The sequence below is a fragment of the Perca fluviatilis genome, chromosome 6 (genome assembly GCF_010015445.1).
Source record: "Perca fluviatilis chromosome 6, GENO_Pfluv_1.0, whole genome shotgun sequence".
Lineage (NCBI taxonomy): Eukaryota > Metazoa > Chordata > Actinopteri > Perciformes > Percidae > Perca > Perca fluviatilis.
In genome coordinates, this window is record NC_053117.1 from 31,182,695 (window position 1) to 31,198,735 (window position 16,041).

At 39.5% G+C, this 16,041-nt stretch overlaps 1 protein-coding gene across 49 annotated transcripts in view; it reads right to left on the minus strand.

Annotated features, from left to right (window-relative positions):
• Positions 1 to 16,041, minus strand: part of camk2b1 (calcium/calmodulin-dependent protein kinase (CaM kinase) II beta 1) — a 78,383-nt gene that overhangs the window by 52,680 nt on the left and 9,662 nt on the right. For all 49 annotated transcript variants that reach the window (XM_039802234.1, XM_039802231.1, XM_039802253.1 and 46 more), the window contains exons 3-5: positions 8,474 to 8,533; positions 7,836 to 7,890; positions 7,386 to 7,451 (exon numbers count right to left, since the gene is read on the minus strand). In XM_039802234.1, the coding sequence (XP_039658168.1) occupies positions 7,386 to 7,451; positions 7,836 to 7,890; positions 8,474 to 8,533 (181 nt within the window). The remainder of the gene's footprint in view (positions 1 to 7,385; positions 7,452 to 7,835; positions 7,891 to 8,473; positions 8,534 to 16,041) is intronic.

Sequence of the window (16,041 nt, forward strand, 5' to 3'; positions counted from 1 at the left end):
GGTGGAGGAGACAATAACGTTTCGTTTTGCTTTTTTAAACATGATGAGAGACAAGAGCAGCAACAACCTGCCAGACAAAAATCACACCAACACAGACATAGGCGAGGAGAGGAGTAAACCAAAAGAAAAAAGGTGACAGATTGTGAAAGAGAAGATAGGACGCTTATGTATGGGATGAAACTGAATCATAGAAAACTGGTGGGCTGATGCCAGGTTATTTTTCCATCACTAGAAGGAAAACACATCACTGTGTGAGAGATACATGCACCTACTGTACCTCACTCTATTGTGAGTGTGTGTACATTTAAATGTGTGTGTATGTAGGCTTGGTGCAATGAGAGAGTGTAATGTGCACAATATGTGACTAATAGCAGGCGCAAAGAGACAGGCAGCCTGCAGGATCCCCACCCACACAGTGTCTAGTTAGTGGGTGGACTGAGAGAGAGAATGAGAGAGATAATATGTGCATGCTTGCTCATAAACACACACACAACACACACACACACACACACACACACACACACACACACACACTTCTATAGACACAATCCTAAAAAAAAAACACATGTACACGCACAGCTTATAATGAGACACTCCTCGATGTAATCCTTAGTACAAACATTAAAAACAACTTCATCTTGTTTCTGCTGACCTCCACTGGTTTGTCTTCTCACCTTGCTGCATGGTGTAGTGTACTTCAGAGTATGCTAGTATGCTGTGAAATTACACTGAGTGTGGTGACAACAGGGCACACTTCTGACCATACCCAGCATCACTTATGGGTGCAACATACTTTTAACCGGAGAGGGCAGTGAAACAATGCTTTTTACTCTGGCATTCCGGTACTCTTTCATCATAGATCCAAGTTATTGCCCTGTGCTACCTTTAATAAAAACCTATACCCCATTGGATCTGTCAAACTATTGCCATTTAATCTTTTTTTTTTTTTTTTTTTAGAATACTAAAGGCTAGGTCGTAATTAGAGGACCTACAACTTGATTATTGACCGGACAAAGACGCGAAGCAAGCAAACAAGTCCGTAAAATAGCTTTAAAGTAAGAGCTAAAGGACTAAAGAAAGCACCTGTGAAGAATCAGCTTCAAATAACTCACCAGACGGTAAACCGAATGCATATTGGCTTTATTCTGCTTTAATTGCAGGGCCAGTCGGTGTAACGCGTATTAATGAGAGGCATTGCTTCTCTAAATTCTGTCAACCTTTTTCAAGATTCTATACATGATAGATAGATGGATGGATAAACGATAAAAATAAAGGCTATCTGTAGTAATCTACCCAATAGTGAGGACTAAATGTTAATAGTGCAGGGAGGCATAGATGGGTCACACAGTTATGAGTATTCATCATAAGTGATATCATAATCATTGATCTTCCAGAAAGCTCATGCCTCTGACTGAGTCTAGATTCCCAGAGAATGAACCATGTATCTGTTTAATTTCTTCACTATACCAACTATCCTGCTGTCTGAGCTGAATTTTGCTCTTTGATATTAAGTGAAAGTGATGGGAATCTTTACCGTGTGCATGCATGGACACATGGCTTGACCCGACAGTGACCCATTGTGTATGGCATTTAGAAATAAGAGAGCATCTCCGTCCCACTGCTGAGTTTGTCCATTTTTGTGTGCGTCTATCTCACTGTCCAAAACCATTATGTCATTCCAAAAGAAGTCATTGGTTCATGAACTACTGGTGGGGCAAAGAGGGAAAAAAGTGCAGCACTTGTCACGCATGCCAAAACAAATTTGACTTTCCCAGCACTCTGAGCCACAATGTCCAACTATTCTCTGCAGTAAAATAAAGTGATACTGGGAGAAAAATCAAATACAGAGCCGGTCTGTATGTCAAGACAGGGCACCTTCTCTCTCTCTCATAGGCCTGAGTATTTTTCCAATACTAAAATACACAGTGTGTTGAAATAAAGCATGTCCAAGCTTGTGTGTAATGGGAAAATAATGTTTTCAGTACTGTGAAACAACAGAAATAAATGTGAGAATGGAAATATAGGTATGTACAAACAAGATAATCTTATCAAATACTGTAATTCACCATGGAAACTAAGGCATGAGCGTTTTGCCCGTCCGTTCTGCGATGAGCTTTAACCAATTGGATGAATACATGGGCTTTGTCGGTGCACAAAATAAAAATGCGACGTGTTTTCACTCTCTTAAAAAAAAAAACTTCTTCTCGTGTTAATTCATTCATGGGCTCTCTAAGTGTTATTATGTTCCACGTGGGAGTGCCTGCTGAGTCAAGTGCGACGCCCTATCAGAAGAATTCGGTATACCGGTCCAGTCTGGTGTTTGGCTTAATATCAGACAGGTTTGAAAATGTTTACACCGGCTCAACTCTAATGGACTCAATCCAATCAAACACTACTAAAGAGACACTGACAAGGTGTGATGCAGCACAGTGTGGGGCCTGTGAGAGAGTGTGAGACTAATTATCATAGCTAATTAAAGTCCCAATTATTGCTGGTCTCCAAGGGAGTGAGGGTGGGAGGGGGGACTGGCCTGGATGACTGACATCCAAAGAGGTAAAGGGAGGGGAAAGGAGATGGAGTGTTTGTCTGTGTGCATGCGCACATAAACCAGGGATGAGTACTGCAAGGGTTACAAGATGGGTGGGATAGCCAGCGATCACGAGGGGGTTTAGATGGGCATTTATTAGTACTGTAACATACAGTACTGTAGGTACATCACACACACACACACACACACACACACACACACACACACACACACACACACACACACACACACACACACACACTCACAGTAGAGTAAAAAACTGAAAAACTAAAATTCTAAACACATACAGAAACATTTCTACATTTACCAAACTGACAACAAAAGCAGTCAATAATCCAGCAAACATGCACTCCTTTGTTAGCTTGCAAAAATGTCTGGACCAAAGCCAAAACAGAAGCTATTTGGCATCAGTCATGAGGAGAAATTTGCTGGCAGTTGTTGGGGGACTACGAAATATGCAGTTTTGACAAAACAACTGTCCTCCTTAGCGCACATTCGATGAACAGGCAAAAATCCCAGATACTGTAGTTAGCAAATTGTCAAAGCATGAAAGTGATTAACCCAGACACATCAAAGAGTTTGTCAGTGTAAAAGAGCAAAACATAAATCAGTTGCAGATTTACAGGTTGTATAAAATGTGTTTTTGTGTGTAAATGATTCTACTGCTGCTACTGTATGCTATAGGATGTCAGCTTGTCATTTCTTCAATAGTTTGAGTCATCCATTAGAACAGAAATTTAGTGACTGAAAGTGATTTCTATATTATACATATATACAGTACATCTCTCAGCTGCCTCACATATGATTACCATTACGTAACACATTTAAAAAGGGATCCTATAGTTGTTGTTATAATGTCATTAAATGAGATGCATTAAAGTGATGGTTCGGAGTAATTTCACCCTACGGTCCTTTGCACCATGACCTCGAGCCAAACACCCCCCCTGAAGCTTTTTTCACCTGGGTCTAACATTGGGAGAGTTAGCTTGAGTAGCGTTAGCCGCTGAATAGCTTAGCGCAGGGGCTAATGGACCCACATTTGTATCTCGTAAATGACCCCACTAATTATGCCCAAAATGATACCAAACGTCTACACTAGTACATATAGGTTATGCACTCATAAAACGATGGACTGGAAAGTTTGTAAGTACACCAGAAGTTTATGTAAATAACACTTGCCTGCTGGCTTCTGCTCTCTGCTGTTGTTGCTGCTGTTAGACGAGTGCTTAGGGCCGTCTACAAATTACAACACCGAAAAGAGATGCAACAAATATATTTTTTTATTTAACTTCTTTTTTAAAGTAAGTGCTGTAGTATAACTAGCAGGAGACAAGTAATAATTGAGGTAAGTTTGGAGACATTACCTTATTTAATCATTAAATTAATAAATATTTTTGCTGGATCTCTTTTCGGTGTTGTAATTTGTAGACGGCCCTAAGCACTCGTCTAACTGTAGGTAGCAGCAGCAGCAGCAACAGAGAGCTGAAGAGAGCAGGCAAATGTTCATAAACTTCTGGTGTACTTACAAACTTTCCAATCCATCGTTTTATGAGTGCATAACCTATATGTACTAGTGTATAAGTTTGGTATCATTTCGGCCATTATTAGTGGGGTCATTTACAAGATACAAACGTGGCTCCATTAGCCCCTGCGCTAAGCTATTCAGCTGATAACGCTACTCTACGCACATTTTGCAATCATACAAGTGCAAAACTAATTGAAAGATATATCTTTCACACAAATTCTGTCAGTGGTTAAAAATCAATATAAACTCTAGAATGGGAGCAGAGAGCTGTACAAGCACTTGAAATAGCATAAAAGACATTTTATTTTCCTGGGGCCGGGTATGTTTGCATTAAAGAGAACAAATTACAGACTACTGTGGGATATGACCTTTTCACTGTGAGTGACACGTGGACCTCTTAGCCACCCGTTGTTGCTGTTGCGAGGCATGGCAGCTGTCATCAAATCAAACCAACATTTGGCTGAATATTTTGTTAAAACTGGATCAAAAAATAATTCTAGACCCACGGCAGAGCAATAATGAAACCACAATGTTTCTCCAATTCATTCTAAGAGCTAATCAACACACAGTGTGAAAAACTATGACTATAAGAAATAGGCCATACAAGGCTTAATTACTGTACATTAAATTGGTGATGAAGCTTACTTCACTGACTAAAACCTGAGCTGTGAGCCAAAGCTTGCCACTCTTTCCCCCAATTTAAATTATTTTAGATTACTTGTTGTACACAATTTAAATATAATATAATTAATATATTTCATAGAAATTCCAGCTGGGGTTACACTGGGATTGAACCCGACCCAGCTATGACATGAATAGGATGAAGGAGTACAGAAAATAGATGGATAATTCAGTTCAGGAAACTGAAAATAAAAATCCTTCTATCATTGAATGTAGATATTTAAAGCATTGCTTAATACTTAAAGCATTTTGAATAAATGTAATACAAAGTGGTTACAAAGCCAGTTATCTAGATCAGGGGTTCCCAAACTTTTTCAGCTCGAGACCCAAAAGAGAAATGTGGTGTCTCCCCGGGACCCAAACTTACAAAAACAATTGCCATGACATCTACATTTCTAAGTTACTAATGAAGATCATAAGAAAAGATACATTTTAAATGCATATGAAATGTATTGCATTGCACCTCTCCACATTGACACATAGAGGCCTCTCCTCTGTATTCGAAGCCAACTTTTAAAAACTAGTACTTCGTTTCGGCATCGTTGAGAAAAGATGAGAAACATCCCCGCACACAGCATCTGAGCTGAACAGACCAGCGTAGCAAAAAACAACATTCTTCTTCTATTTTAATAAGGAAAATTAATTCACATATCATAGCATTGTTATGCATTTTACTCTGCCAGTTGGCCACTGAATAAAACGGGTCCGCGACCCTTTTTGGGTCCCGACTAGGGGTGGGAAAAAAAATCGACACAGCATAGTATCGCAATATTTTCCATGGCAATACTGTATTGATACACAGACGGCAAGTATCGTTGTCTTATTATATATGTGATGGTCAGTTTGTCTGCTTGATAATCCCATTTTGCTGCAATAAAATTTAAGTGAGATGAACAAATTTATTATTATAACAATTTATCTTTTTAGATAAAACAGATGTTGACAAAGTTTCCTTTTGGGTACATAATTTGAAATTGGGGAAAAATGTGAAGTTGGGAAAAGGGTAATAAACTGCAATATATCGCAGGATATTGCAATAATATTGTATCATGAGATAAGTATCGTGATGATATCATATAGTGAGGCCTCTGGTGATTCCCACCGACCCCTAGTCCCGACCTTAACTTTTGGAAAGATTGATCTAGATAACATTTTACTCAAAATACCAGAGTTCACTGTTCTCAAGCTACAAGTCAAACAGTTAAGAGTCGAGACGAGAGCTAAAGACAACCATTTACGGTGTCATACTGGCATGCATTTATACAACATCAGACTATTCCATTTCAGTTTTAATTTTGCTGAATGGACTAACAACCACACCACAACTGTCACTTTCAAGTATCTCTTTCACTCTTCTCTCAGTCTATTGTCTGTCCACCCTCCCACTACTCAATTTCCTTTTCCACCATTGGTTAAAGTGTGTCTGTTGATGAGTCAGCACAAGTGGTGGGAGTGAGATATAAAACAGCATGGGTGGTGGCAGTGGAGGGTGAATAAAAAAGTAAAGAAGAGGGCTGAATGAAAATTAAGAAAAGAAAAGAAAGAGAGAACGTGAGACTTCACAGTCACACAAACGCTAAAGGTGGGCAGGGCAGTTTGTGTTGTTCTGCTTACATACTTGTTTTTATCTCTCCTACTGTTTGAGTTAGCACAGGGGAAAAGTGACGGGGGTAACGTAACAGTATAGGGAGGTACACTGGACCAATCGCACCAGACAAGCTAACTGGATCATTTAAAAGACATATTTAATGTTTGACCAATAAGAGTTTGTTCATATCATTACAAATACCAGTGACCTTCTATGTCAATGTAGTTAGTCAATGCAGACAATGCAGTTTTTATTATGAGCAGCAAGGTATTTGTCTAATTGTGTAATGGTCTAATTACTGTTTTAGAGACAGCTAATGTGTTACATGATACACATTAGGGGAAAACAAAATTTAAAGAACTGCTCTATCCTTGTGCTAAGTGCTTCTTGCTGTGGCATGTTTTGCACTTTGCAGAAATCACTTGTCCATTCATTACAAACAAAAACTCTGTTGGTAGCTTAAGTTACAAGATATCAGATGTTAGATGAGGATCACAAAATGCTGTGCTGCACTTTGAAATTTAACTAGGCACCAACTCGCAGACTCCCATTCCCATATTGTGTCTGTGTCAGGGTGACAGGTGAACTACTGTGGCATTAATTGAAGGGAAATGCAAAAGAGAGAGGAGGAACAGTGAAACCTAAGGGGGGAAAGAAGGAAAGAGCAAAGAAAAAATAGTAGTGATATGGCAATGAAAATAGGAGGTAAGTTAGAAATGAAGTGAACAGAAAGAGAGAAAGGGAAACAGCTAGCAGGAGAGAAGAGAAAAGGCAATAGAAACAAAAGAGGACAGTAATAACAAACAGAAGTCAAGAGAAAGATAAGCAAACAATAAGAAAACACGCAGAGAAGAAAATAGGAAAAGGAGTAAAGAGGAGACGAGAAGAAGAGGAGCGAAGAGCAGAAAAGAGAGTAAAGCAGAGTCGCAAAAGAAAAGGAAAAATACGTAAAACTAAAAAACAACAGACAAGAGAAGACAACAGAAGACAGAGACCATTTTAGGACAAGGAGACACGCATACGAGTGAAGGCTGCATTCCTACCTGGCGTCGGCCTCGCTGTAATACTCTCTGGCTACGATGTCCTCAAACAGTTCACCTCCGGTCACCCTGCACACGTGCGCACACACACACACACACACACACACACACACACACACACATTAATATTGGGATACTTGGATTGGTAAGATAGGGGGGTGCTATGAAGGCTATAAAGCAAGGATTCCTGCAGTACCCCCCTTCCCCCAATCCTCCCCCCTTCCAACACTGTAACCATGGAAACTAGAGGCAATTGCCAAGAGATGGATGTGGAGGGTGTGGGTGGAGGGGATATAGGAGTGAGAGTTATGTAATTGTATATGTAGGCAAGGGTGGGGAATCAGAGAGGAGGAGGAAGAAGAAAAGGGGCAGAAGAAGAGCTTGGAACAAGCGGAGAGGAGAGGAGAGGAGAGGAGAGGAGAGGAGAGGAGAGGAGAGGAGAGGATGACTTACAAGTCAAACAGGAGGTAGTGGAAGCCCTCCTCTGATATACTGTCATGAAGACGAACTGGAAGAGAAAGATAAACAGATTGACAGATACATGTGTGTTTCTCTGTGTATCATTAATTTCCTGTGTGAGGATAGTTGGAAGCTATAAACTTTTGTATTTTTGTAAATGCACCCTGCTTTGGCTAGAGCATTTCTGAATAACAGAGTAACACTGCTGCATTTTAACTGGGAAATAAAAATAAAAAGAGAGGGAGAGATTGTGTGTGGGGTAGAAACCACAGGGAGTCATAATAATTGAGTCTTACATCATATATATTTACAGTATGGTAAAGGGGCCAACTAAATCAATGGAAATAGATATTTGGTTATATTTTACAGTACTGTTGTTTTATTTTGTTGTAATAAGTGGATTTATAATTTTAGGTAATACTAATAAATTGATCTCACTGGGTTAGGTACAAAAAGTAGTAGAAATGTGATGCGTTGGTAATAAAAAGTAATAAACAGATTATGCAAGTCAAAACAATAATAAATAGGTCTTCACTTTGAAGTAACTGGTAATAGATGGGATTCATTTTGATTCATTTACTCAGACAGATGTTGGTGGTAAGAGGAGAAAAAATAGAAAGAGGTGTGGTCACCAATGTTGTGATGTTTCAATAGGCGACAAATCCGAGCCTCTCTTTCCAGCTTCTGGTGATCTGAAGGAACACGGAGATAGAAAGACAAGAGAACAAGAGAGAGAGTTATTCTTAAAAATGTGACTGCAAATACACAATCTCATTATGACTGGATATTAGGGCTGGATGATTAATCGAAAAATAATCAAAACCGAAATTCAGAGCCTATAACCGACGTAATTTAACCAAGTCGATTATTTCGGTCTTTTAATCCTATTAATATTTCCGTGCCGCCCACTGTTTTTTAATGTACTTTCCCCTTAAAACATATTACGGCCGCCGCGTGTGTAGTCACGTGACTCCGCCTGTTTACATTAAAACTTAATTTACTTTTTAATTTTTATTTCATTGTAAAATCTACAGTTGTAGATTTAAGTTCAGTTGTTTGAAATATTTAATAAATAAGCATTAATTGCTATCTGTGTGTTGTTTCCTTATTTTAGAATCACAAAGATAGGATTATGCACTCTTTCATTAGAAAAAATAACCGTGAACATATTTACAGTAGCCTATAAGAAAAGATTTTTTTTTTTAAATAATCGTTTAATAATCGTCATCAAGGTAACTTCTTCGATTAATCGTGATTATGATTTTAGCCAAAATCGTCCAGCCCTACTGGATATTGTAGCAGCCCAACTGGGACAATCAGGTTAAATGTGAAAATGTCAAAACATTGTGGTAAGATATGTCATTTCAAAGTTTGACAAAAACACACTCAGTTTTGTCCTACACACATTGACAAACGAACTACAGTATGGAGATTCCCTCAATGGGCGGAAATCTTATGAAGCTGAAATGCCATAATGAGATGTGTTGATTCTCCGGGTTTTGACAAGATCATTGGAGTAGTAAAGTATGTTCCCAGATGGACAGAGAGATTAACAATAATTAAATCAGGACAGTCCATTCAATCCATCTATTGAAATGAGGGTTGGACGTTAATGCATGGACACAAATCAACAAATGGGTGGGCAATACTAGGCACAGTTTAAATGTTTGTCAGTTTGAGTGCTTCTTCTTTCTATAGTCATGCCATCGTGAAAAGCGCTATATATATTCAATTTATTATTATTATTATTATTGTCGTTGTGCCATTTCAATATACAATCAAAGCACAACAACTAATACCATTAGACACTGACTTTTGTGGGGATGATAAAATATTGTAAAATCCACTCAATTCATCCAGCTCAATGAAATATTAGATTCATCATAGAAATTTGAACTTCTCCACTTGACAAAGTCTAAAGTGGTCATTGGATTCCCCTAAAATGTGCCATGTGGAGTTTTCTTGTGAACAAGGAAAAGTTATGCTTAAAATAATTAAAACTAAAAATTTGCAAAGCTGATTTTTTTTTAAACCAGCACTGTTTACATCCATGCTAGTAGTCTTCTTCTTCCCTGTCTTTGTTGGTGCATCACCACCACCTCTGGGTCAGAGACCATGGGCAAGGGTGTGCATTTGCGTCTTTGTGACAAACAAAACGTTAGTTTGACACACTCATTAAGAAAACTTAATAAAACATAAAAATATATAATCGTATTTGTGTTTCCAAAACCAACCAATGATTATGAATGCAACATAATAATAATAATAATAATAGTATTCCCTGTGAGTCAGAATACAGGTCTACTAACGTGATGTCTGATAAGAAGACTACATATACACACACACAGAAGGGGGTAGGGGTGGGAATCACCCAACGATACGATATTATCATCATCACTTATTTCACGATAGTATTGTGATTTTAAACATACTGCCAATATTCTGCAATATAATGCAATTTATTACCTTTTTCAAACTTCAAATTATGTCCCCAAAAGGAAAACTTTGTCAACATCTGTTTTTTCCTCTCACTTCAACTTTATTGTCCAGTCCATCTAGTGGATATATTATTAATATTATTATATTACTAAAAAGTTAAATTGTCATGTGCCTGAGGAAGACCCAGCAGGGTGGAAATGTTGCAGCACAATAAAAGTATGGGAAAATTAGCAGAGTGCGGGCATCTCGTTCTTTTCAGTTGTATCCAGCCCCTTTTTGCCCTGCACCTCACCAGTGGGAATGTGCACACTCCCACTACTGCTCCATGTGCAATTTATATAATAATAAAAGTTTGATACTTGGCATCCGTGAATCGATACTGTATTGCCACCGATAATATCCCAATACTATGCTTTATCAATATTCCCCCCCACCTCTAGAAGGGGGTGGACCACCCTGTATGTGCAGGCATGAGGAGCACAGCAGAGTGTATAAACATGGAAATGCATGTGTTCACCCACACCCATGTACAAATTGCATGGGCTTAAAAACATAAAAATACACATACTGTACACATAGAGTACACGCAGGCACACAAATAGACAGGCAAAACACAAGTGCACATATTCACGCTGGCACTGAGGAGTGACAGTGAAGTGTAAGCACAGTGATTATAGTCTTAGAAGATGAGAGGAGCGAGGCGGAGAAAGAAGTGGAGGAGTGTTGAAGGAGGGACAGAAGAGGGGGGAGGAAGGAGAACAAAATGCAAGGGTGATTAATATGCATAAAGCCTGGTTGCTGTCTTTCTGTTTAAAGAATAATACATTGCTGATTGCAACTGTTGTTTCACCAATCACCATAGCCCTGCGCTCTCTCTTTCTTTCACTCTATTGATTTTGGTTTTGAAAGAGGCTATGGACAAATAATAATAAAAAAACAACAGATGTATCTCTTTGCATTTTATCAGTAACTATGTTCACATATTTGTTAATCATTGGAGAAGAGGTGTCATGAATTGGCACTCCAAATACGGCTATTGTCCACAGAGGATCCCATGTTTACAGTTTCCTCACTAAACACTAAGCATATGCTTTCCCTCCAGCTGAACTCACCCTGACTGGCTTAATCCCGCGTTTTCAAAATTACCAACTGTGACACACGCTTGTGTTGAACACTCCCAGATATGTTATCCATCACACACTACAATGTCAAATGGTGGAAAACATGTCATAAGCACAAGCATCACATTTCATTCTGTCAGTGGCATCTGCTGACATTACTCTGAAAGTACAGAATTGGATCCGAGTAAGCGTGATGGTTGATCTTAGCTTAGTCTACCAGATGGCCAGACTGGGCCTTTGTTTTCTACGTGTCTGTAGGACTGCATGAAGGCTGCAGTCTTAAAATGTGTCTGGTGGTAATCTTTAAATTAGGAAAATTGTATAGTTTTATACTGCATCTGGATATAGCAGTCAACAATTGTACATTAGCCAGATTTTTTTAAAAGAGATTATTTAAAAAGTAAACCTGTTCAAAATGCCCCATCTCTTAAGGTAAAAAAAAAAAAGTTAGTCAGATACCAAGCCAATGCTTCTTATGAAGCAGGGGAAATAACAAATGAGAGGAGAGGGCAGGGAAATGAAGGAGGATGAGGAATGGACCTGAGTGGAAGGAGAGAGGAAGTGAAGATAAGAGGACAAGCAGGACGAGATAGGTTGCAGAGAAGAACATAAGCACTGAGTGTTCACAGAGTGAGATAACCCAAGGAAAGCAATCAGTCTGTAAGAATCTAAAAAAATGTGTTTAGGGAGCAGAGGAGAGGAATAAATTTGGGTTAATCATCACCAGTAAGGACTTAATTCTTAAGAAGGGAGGAGATGTCAAAAGACAGCCAGATATAACCATTGTTCAGAACATCTGACTTGCAACATATGCCCCCTGCCAATTGGGAAACGTTGAGAATGAACTACATTGTGGTAAGAGAAGTCAGGAGGTATCCTTCTATCTCCTGTACATTTTACAGTAATGGCAGGACAGAGGAACATAGTGCCATAATGCAGCCTCTTAATTTAAGATAAAGCTTGACCATTGGGAAGAAATTATACAGTATCTATCAAAATAAAATGTGATAGGATTCAGTCGACAAATGAGCAATAGATTAAGCAACCAAAAAAACTAAATTCTCTGAGCCTGTTCAAGGCATCGTTGTGTGTCATCAGCCAAATTAACCTTAAATATGCAGATAACGTAGCTCATGGAATTTTTATGTCATAAAAATGAAAAAAAATGCTTTAACATACAGGCAGACTGTGTACTGGTATTAGAAAAATATGGATAACTAACAAATCATGATTTACTGATATGTGTATTTACAACTAAATGGATTTGACTTTATAATAAGGCTCAATACTAAAGGTTTAATACGCACTCGACTGAGTTGACTACATCTGTCCTGGTTATTTGACATTGACACAAAGCTGGCTGGCCAAAACCAGGTCAGTTCACTGCTACTGCATTGCAGGTGAATCTCAAACACTACACACACGTACACACGCACACACGCACACACACACACACACACACACACACATACACACATATATACATATGTATATGTATATGTATATGTATATATATATATATATATGTATATATACACATACACACATACAAGCACAACTACTCTCATGATAAATTACAAGGCCATACAGCAACCTCCATGTCCAGAGATCACTGCCAACAAACAAGCTCTGTGATTGGCTGGAAGCCTTGCTCAACAGACCAGTCCTACATTTCCTATTGACATGTGTTGGCTTGGCATTAACCTTTTTGCAGCTGCAAGACTGTGGGATGATTTGAAGATGTTACACACAGAGGAGCCTGGCTGTGTGTTAGTACGTAATATTATCTGCAACGAACAATAAATCCTTACTCTTTTCTTGTAGCTGTAATTGATTATTGATAGAGTTCACTGTGCAGTTGACTGAGTGCATCACAGCCTCATCTCCACTGCTATGGCTGTCTGAATATTGGTTTGAAGAGTGAGTGTGTGTGTGTGTGTGTGTGTGTGTGTGTGTGTGTGTGTGTGTGTGTGTGTGTGTGTGTGTGTGTGTGTGTGTGTGTGTGTGTGTGTGTTTGTGTGTTTGTGTGTGCGTGCGTGTGTGTCAGAGAGAAAGAGAGAGTCAGATGAGAGTCCCGTGCTAAAGGCATGTAGGCGTAGAGGCGCATGGCCCTCAGCTGCCAAGTGCCTGGGGTGCCTTCTCTCGCATGACCCCTCCCTCCCCTTGGCTTCCATCTCCATCTGCCAGTCCGAAGCTAACGCTCCTCTTAAGTTGCTGCAAACAGGGCTCTAAGATCAACGCCCTACCTGCTGCCTGAGAAACAGCACAACAACAAAATGTAGTAAACCAAATCCCACTTCTAAAGTGGAGCAGCAAGCCATCATGACTGCAATAAAAAACCTGGCTGTAGCAGCCCATGTCAGATAGGTCATGGATAGCTATGAATAGGACCTGGAGTAGAAGTAGTATGCAGCAGCTCTGCCGGCTCTCACATTGGTCTGCTGTTTCATAGAACGTGGCTCATCCATTAGTAAGGAGCGCAGTGCAAGCCTCGCGCACCACCCAGTCAGGGCAGGTCAGATCAGTGCTCCTATCAAATGTAGAAGCAGGGAGATTATGCTGTGCCTCAGAAATATGGTGGAAAGCTGCAAACAGCTGCACTCCTTGATAAAGCTGCTAGAGTGAAATGTATAGGTTCAATGATAGCACAATGTATACATGAATTATTTATTCTATGTGTGTCTGTGTCTGGCATCAAGGCAACTGCTAGGATTAACGGTTAGCCTTCTACTAATAGCAACAGGATAACCTATCTCATTAAAAGCAGACATATAGGACAAGAATGACCTAACTGCTGCCCAGGATGATGGGACACAGCACTCAAATAACAATTTAGATTTTACAAATGGTTGTTTGTCATCTTTTTTTTACTCTTTTATTTCTTTGCTTTGGTATAAAGTAAAATTAAAATATAAGCGCTCACTGTCTTGTTTTTTCCCATAGGTTGTGGACGCACATACATTCATACACTGAAAATATTATGTGACAGTAGCACAAAAATAAAAACGTAACTTGCGACACATTCACCTAAAAAAGGTTAACTGATGGATTAATTTGGGAAAGCTGAACGATTTAAACCTGCAATAATTGATTTAATGGCATTGATACGGCAAACTTTTTAGCATACGTTGCTATGTACAAATCCAGTCATTACGGAGCAACTTTAGCATTCACGTGGGAGTCGTGTTTCTGCCCATTTGGCGAATGTAAGTCCAATATTAAGTCTCTTTTAGCTCTCTTTTTGGTCTCTACCAACTCCCCAAGGAAAATATCTGTCTCTTAAACTGCTACATTCACTCTGTCTGCAGTTTAATGTTAAACCTACACTGTGTAATTTTTTAAGTTGATTCTTAGCAAAAAACCTTTGTTATTTCACAAATATGTGCTCATTCATGTGTAATTAATTCCACCAACTAATCAAAGTATTCTCGTAGAATCTGCCATTTAGAATACATACGAGCGAGTCCCTCGAATGACAGCCGTCATGTTGCACCTCCGTCTTTAAAATACATTAGCCAAAGAGGGACATACTTCCGCCTTTCGCGCTTTTACACTCAGTGGCAATGTGACGAATGCCAGGGAGATTACTCGCCAGGGAAGCGAAAAAGAGAATTGAAACGACAACGCGACAGGCAAAGCAACAACACCAAAGTTAATATTGGATTGGCTAGAACAGCTGCGTGTAAACGATGGAGATACTAACTCCTTATTTCCACCAACTGCGGAATGTCTGCGGATTGGCTCCACTGCGTGTCGGCTGGTGCTCCGCCGTCCTTCAATAGCCACCAGGTCCGAATTAGTTGCGCAACGGCTGCGGCCATGACTGACAGCTGAAGTCACGAGGACCCACGAGATCTCACGAATTCACGTATGATCGCGCGATATAACAGGATGTAGTTTCTATAAACAGAACCACAAAACCAACAACAGTTTGTTTCCATCCATTATGACGTTTTCAAGGTGTAGTTCAGGGAAATATGATCCCCCATGAGCACGGTGTATTTCATTTAGAAAATTAACCGGATGTTTAATTTTGTTTCTGTGCTCGACTTCCTGTCCCGTACTATCTACCGTATGCTGAATTGCTGCGGAGCTCTCCGGCATCCGTCAAAAATAGAAGCTCTGCGTATCTGGGACGGAGTCGGAACGCAGCCGTTCCGCAGTCAGTGAAAATACACACACTGACTTTAATGGAAACCTAATGACTCCGCTGCCGTTCCGGAGCGGATCCGCAGACGTTCCGCAGTTGGTGGAAATTGGGGGTAAGAGTTAATTTCAGGTTCGGCCACCATAGGAGTTAAAACGCGCTCGGAAAGGGAAGGGCTAGAAAGTAATACTCAGTTGGGCGTCAATACAATTTCACTGCTAGATGGGAGAAATTCTTACACAATGTAGCTTTAAGCAGATAGTGTACAGTCAGTTTTTAGAGCTTTGTCCACTGAAAACAGCTGCCTGCTGAGGCCAATAAAAAAACCAAAAAAACAATAACAATGCAATGAGAGTGATGAGAGTGAACCAAAACAGTAAAGTTGAGGGCAGGACAGTTAAGCAATGAGTTGAAACTTGTTTGTAATTTCACTGTATTTTTTCTAAATAAAATTGAGTGAAGGTAGCAATGTTCTTTCTTTTTTTAGGTCTGC